Genomic DNA, 6345 nt, shown 5'->3' with positions numbered 1-6345 from the left:
AGATAGAAGAAATAGAAAAAGAAGAAAACAAAAGTGGATACAACCTTGTTGCTACTTTTAACAAAGAAAAATATAATAAACTTTTAAAATTAAATATGGAAAAACCAGAATATGGAATAATCCATAGATTTAGAGATATGTTTAAAAGAAAACGAATAATATTACATGAATATTATGAACAAGAAAAAGCTGTGACAATTACACAAGCTGAAGGAAATATTAGATTTAGTTTAATAAATAAAAGATCCATAGAACTAGCACTGAGAAAAATAAAAAATGAGACAACCAAAGAAAAAATTCAATATGTATATCTCGCTGAGATACAAATCTTAATAAAATCTCTTTTTAAAGAAGGAATAGGCAGCCCAATAGTTTTATCATTACATGATCAAAGATTTATAGATCCTAATATAGGACATCTTGGAACAATAGAAGGAAATCTATGTTATACTAAATTATTATTTACTTGTCACCCTAGATATTGTGTACACATTAAAGATAAAAACATAGACGAGACATTAAGCTTACATTTTAAGTTATTAAAGAAAAATTTAATGAAAGAAGGCAATAGAATAATGACAATACATTACTCAGCCTTATATAGTTTCTGTAATTCAAATTACGGAGAAATATATGGTAGTAAACCTTACATCGAGATAAATAAAGATTGTGAAGATATCGCAACATTTATAGAACCAGTAATCCAAGATTACAAAATTCCTATAAATTATGAATTAAATATCGATGATAAAAAACAAATTTTAAATAATAGTAATGAAAACTCCATTATTCCTATAAGCTTTGCTGGAAGAACCTTAATAAGAGGAAGTTCTTCTAGAAGATTAAACACTGATAAGCAAATAATTAAATCGTTACCAACAAATAATGTGGTAAAAATACTTGGACAATACTTTAATGGAATAGATTACACAGCAAAAGTACCTATACTATTAGACACTGGCACAAGCCATAATTACATGAATCACACAAAAAATAAAGGACTGTTAGTAAAAGAAAAGGAAATTCCATATGAGTATACTGACTTCAATGGGAATAAACATATTTGTAAACAAGAAGTTAAAGTCCCCATAATAATAGAAGGACAATCATCATAACTTCCTGGCTGAGGTTTTGTCATATGTTTATCAATGCTTGTCCCTATTATTCCTGATTTTATTATTTCAAGTTTCTCAACTTTTTTATTTTTCTTTCGGCTTATCTGAATTGTTGATAATTCTATTTTTATCTTTCCTATTTCTTGTTTAATTTCTTTCATTTCTTATTTAAGATTTAAAAGTATTTCTTTTAATTCGATTAATGTAGTTTCCATAAAATGTAGGGGTGCTAAAAGATATTTTTACCTTTGAGTGTATGTTACATCCAACGTAACATAGTGTTAGCCATATAAAATATATATATTCTAAAAGTGAAATTCATAGGTGCTTCTTTGACGGGCTTGACAAGGGATAAATATGTCAATCAAGCCTCAAATGTGAATTCGCAGTACACACGTCTTCTTTTCCTTGTCTACAAGACCTTGACTCCAATTTTGCTTTAATTTATGGTCGGCTCAGAAAAAGCCATTGACCTGAAACGTTTTCTATTCACGTGTTTAATCACACGGCATCCCCCTGGCTGTGCGTTTCAAATAATTGGCCGCTAATGAGTTTACCCGTTTAAATGTGTCGGTCTACATTATCCCTTTTATCATTTTGAAAAATTTTCCATATATTTTCCAAATTTTTAGGACAATCAATTTTAAACACAACTAAAATGACAGCTAGTTTGAATTATTAATTCCCATAAATATAAAAGAAAAAGATACTTAAATTCCCCAAAATTTATTTCAATAAAGTTATAAGACACATGGATATCGTCCTATCAGACACTACTTGGGAGTGAGTTTCATCTATTTAGAATTCATCATTAATATAGTATATAATAGACAACAAAATTAATGAATTACAAAATATCTACCAAAATGCTGTCATAAGGTTATATTGTATGGTAAGGTTCATGCATGTTATTTCCCCAAACCTTGGAGTGTATGTATATTTTTGTCATTAAATTATAAGACACATCATTTTAGATGTAGATACCTGATACCACTTGGGAGTGAACTTCATCTATTTAGAATATATCATTAATTTAGTATATAATACACAACAAAATTATGTATTGCTTGAAAGGTAATATTTTTAAATGATTTTTTTTAATCAAACACATAGGTACTAGTCTCATTTCTAGATCGATAAATTGACGATGCAAATATAGGTTTGGATGATGATAATGATATAAGTATTAATGAAGTCCTATCACATGTTGGTAATTTATATTTTTTTCTGTACGAAGAAAATAAAATATACTTTATTTTGTTCTCAAAATAAATAACAAAATAGACAATTACTATAAATTATAGAACATGTTGTACCGGAGAATGGAAAATTTTCCTTTGACTTTTGGCGAAATAAGGTAGTCGGCTTAATTCTTTGTTAATTAAGAACAAATTTTAATATTTCTCAACATTATCGAATATTTTGATGATGAAGGAAAGTGGACATAAAGTAAAGTTACTGGAATAGAAAAGTAATTGGGAGAATGGAAAGCGGACTAAAAAGTAAAGAAAGAAATAGAAAGTTGCTAGAATATGAATCACATGTAGCCTTTAATTTGCGAAATTAATTAGAAATAGTAATTAGTGGCCTCAAAAGACATTAACTCAACTGACCCTTGTGTTTGATAACGCGTATGCAAATTTTGACGATGAGTGAGAAAGCTCAACGCGGGCTAAAAATGATTGAGTGTTGCAGTATTATTGTTTGGTTATAAAAGCAGGCATGCACTGGCTGAATCTAATCAACCAAAAACTTATAAAAATGGCACCGGATTCCTCCATTTCAAACTTGGTGGTCATTATAACTTTTATAAGCAGTATTATTGTTCCTGTTATAACTGATAATGCAGTTGTAACAGCAGCTGCTGCATCGTCGGCCATAAAGTTAGAAAGGGAAGCTTTACTTAATTCAGGCTGGTGGAATAGCAGTCGGGCGACGGCCAACTATACTTCAGATCATTGCAAGTGGATGGGAATCACTTGCAATTCAGCAGGAAGCATAGTCGAGATAAGTTCTGACGAGATGGATAATAATTTCACCGGAGCAGAGCTTAGCCAACTCAACTTCACTTGCTTTCCCAACCTCGTAACTTTCAGAATTTGGGGCACTCTTCTTTCCGGAAGGATGCCATCAGAAATTGGTGCTCTTTCAAAACTCGAGAAGCTTGTCCTGTCCCACAATAGTCTTACAGGTAACCATTATATACAATTTCACTGCATACACATTATTTTCCCAGCCGTACTGGATAATATTGCTCATTTATCATTAATTAATCATACACATTATTTTTTTTTCCTTTTTTTCGTTAGGAAGGATAACATCAGAAATTGGTGCTCTTTCAAGACTCAAAGTGCTTGACCTGTCCTATAACCGTCTTACAGGTAACTATTATATATAATTTCATTGCATATACAATAATTTCCTATCGGTACTGGATAATATTGCTCATTTATCATTAATTAATCATTTGCATATATATATATATATATATGATAGGTACTATCCCTTCAGAGATCGGGAGTTTGAGGGATCTTCTCGACCTGAATCTATCTAATAACATTCTCAATGGTTCTATCCCATTAGAATTTGGGAATTTGAAGGATCTTGATCAACTGAGGTTGCAGGGTAACAAACTGGATGGTCTAATTCCATCGAGCATAGGTAATTTAACTAACTTGACATATTTGGACCTTTCTTTAAACCAACTTAGTGGTCGGCTGCCTCAAGAAGTTGGAAATCTGAAGAATCTGAAGTCTCTGTTTCTGGATAATAACCATCTAAGTGGGCCTATTCCTTCAACGCTTTATCATTTAAATCAGTTAGCAACTTTGTGCTTGGGTTACAACAAACTTGTTGGTCCAGTGACTAAGGAAGTTGGAAATATGAAGAATCTTGATCGTTTGCATCTGAATGGGAACAATCTCACTGGATCTATTCCTTCGACCATTGGTTATTTAAACTTGTTGGATGAGTTGCACTTGTCTCACAACAGACTTGATGGTCCAATTCCACCGACCATAGGAAATTTAACCAATTTAATAGCTCTAGATCTTTCTTCAAACCAACTGAGTGGTCTGCTGCCTCGAGAAGTTGGAAATCTGAAGTATCTTGCTTCTCTATCTCTCAATGGGAACATTCTAATTGGACCCATTCCTCCAACAATTGGTTATTTAACCAACCTCACCTATTTGAATCTTGGTTATAATCGGCTCAGCAGCTCCATTCCTCCAGAACTCATGAATTGCTCGCAGTTACTGAACTTGGTATTAAGCCACAACAGTTTAAGCGGAAGCATTCCATCGGAGATAGGAAACCTTATATTTTTTAGACAACTTGATTTAAGCCGTAACTTCATAAATGGCACGATACCTTCACAACTCGGAAAAATTCCAAACATTTCTGCCGTGGATCTTTCCAAGAATAACCTCTCCGGCGTTATCCCTGCATCTGTCAGAAGAATTCCCAAATTGATAGTGTCAGAAAATAATCTAGAGTTAGAAAACTCAACTAGTTCAGAAAATGCACCGCCACCCCAAGCAACACTGTTCAAAGGCAACAAAGGGAAGCAGCGAAAGATCGTCATTCGGTTGGTCACAATCATTCTTGCTATGGTGGCATTTGTTTTCGCAATCTTAATTTTTGGTATCTTGTTTGTCCATAGACGAAAGGATAAGAAATTTAATCCTAATACCCGAGAAATGACCGAGGGGGCTAATGAGTTCTCCATATGGAATTATGATGGTCGAATTACATTTGAAGAGATGATTGAAGCGACAGAGGATTTCCACATCAAATATTGCATTGGAACCGGAGGTTATGGCAGCGTTTACAGAGCGCAATTGTCTAGTGGAAAACTAGTTGCTTTGAAGAAACTTCACCGTTCAGAGACAGAGGAGCCAGCTTTCCTGGAAAGTTTCCAAACCGAAGCTCGTCTACTGTCCCAAATACGGCATCGTAATATAGTGAAGCTTTATGGTTTCTGTTTGCACAACAAGTGCATGTTTTTGATCTATGAGTACATGGAGAGGGGAAGCTTGTTTTGTGTGTTACGCAATGATGTTGAAGCAGTTGAGTTGGATTGGACAAAGAGAGTGAACATTGTAAAGAGCATGGCTCATGCTTTGTCTTACCTGCATTATGACTGCAAGCCATCCATTGTTCACCGCGACATATCAAGCAATAACATTCTACTTAACTCAAACCTAGAGGCATTCGTTGCTGATTTTGGTTTGGCTAGGCTCCTGCATCCAGATTCCTCCAACAGAACTCTAGTGGTGGGAACATATGGATATATTGCTCCAGGTAACCTTTATCTATTCTTTTCATGCTTCTTACTCATGTTTATACATTGATTGTATTTAAAAATCAATCAGATATCTCTTAAATATCTAGCTGCAGAAGCTTTCAGAAACAGATAATCAAATGATTATTCTTTTTTTTTTTTGTGTTGTTTACTTGTGCAATGAAATTCTACAATGGGTTCTATTTTGTTGCAGAACTTGCCTACACTATGGCTGTGACAGAGAAATGTGATGTTTATAGCTTTGGCGTAGTGGCACTAGAAGTATTAATGGGAAGTCATCCAACAGATCTTCTTTCATCCTTATCGTCATCATCTGGTCGGAAGATTAGGTTGATCGATGTTTTAGACCAACGTCTCCCATTTCCAGTTGATCGAAGGGTTGTTCATGATATTATTCTTGTTTCAACAGTCGCATTTGCATGCTTGCAGTCAAAACCCAAGGCTCGACCTACAATGCAACGCATATCTCAAGAATTTCTCGCAAGGAAATCACCGCTGGGAAAATCTGTTGTTCAAGAAATTTCCATATCAGAACTTATAAACCAAGGGATGTATTTGGTTGATCAATGCGATTGTTAATCCTGAATGTATTTCACTGATCGCATTTTGTATGACTTTCGTGAGGCTGAATTTTGTGTAATTAAATCCTTATCTTTAGATAAAAAATAAATAAATATTCTAAAGTGAAATTTGAAAGGGGTCCATTGAGCCTGACAAGTGACAAATATGCCAATTGAATTTCATGTGTAAATTCACACCACACAAGTCATTTTCCTGATCTAAATAGACGTTGACTCCTAGTTGCCTTCATCAGTGAACACAGCATGAATTTTTAGACGCAGCAAATGGCTATCTGAAGAAATGAACAATGCAAGCACTTGCACTGATAAAATTACCTTTCCACAGGCTGAACATTGCAGAAAAGTT

The 6345-nt window shown here is 33.9% G+C and overlaps 1 protein-coding gene across 1 annotated transcript; it reads left to right on the top strand.

Annotated features, from left to right (window-relative positions):
• Window positions 1-2846: 2846 nt before the first annotated feature.
• Window positions 2847-6107, top strand: LOC102631119 (MDIS1-interacting receptor like kinase 2-like). The gene is made up of 4 exons (XM_052435128.1): window positions 2847-3306; window positions 3425-3496; window positions 3612-5417; window positions 5612-6107. Exons 1-4 carry the CDS (start codon window positions 2877-2879, stop codon window positions 5995-5997), a joined length of 2694 nt encoding a protein of 897 aa, XP_052291088.1. The 5' UTR covers window positions 2847-2876; the 3' UTR covers window positions 5998-6107.
• Window positions 6108-6345: the final 238 nt, after the last annotated feature.

The sequence above is a fragment of the Citrus sinensis genome, chromosome 2, assembly GCF_022201045.2.
Source record: "Citrus sinensis cultivar Valencia sweet orange chromosome 2, DVS_A1.0, whole genome shotgun sequence".
Lineage (NCBI taxonomy): Eukaryota > Viridiplantae > Streptophyta > Magnoliopsida > Sapindales > Rutaceae > Citrus > Citrus sinensis.
The sequence above is the reverse complement of the archived record's forward strand: the minus strand, read 5'-3'. Positions and strand labels throughout refer to the sequence as shown.

Bases quoted from the DNA above. Each gene is read 5' to 3' on its own strand.
- LOC102631119 (XM_052435128.1), top strand. From the start codon at position 2,877: ATGGCACCGGATTCCTCCATTTCAAACTTGGTGGTCATTATAACTTTT. The intron at 3,307-3,424 runs GTAACCATTATA...TTTTTTCGTTAG, and splicing joins GTCCCACAATAGTCTTACAG to GAAGGATAACATCAGAAATT. The intron at 3,497-3,611 runs GTAACTATTATA...TATATATGATAG, and splicing joins GTCCTATAACCGTCTTACAG to GTACTATCCCTTCAGAGATC.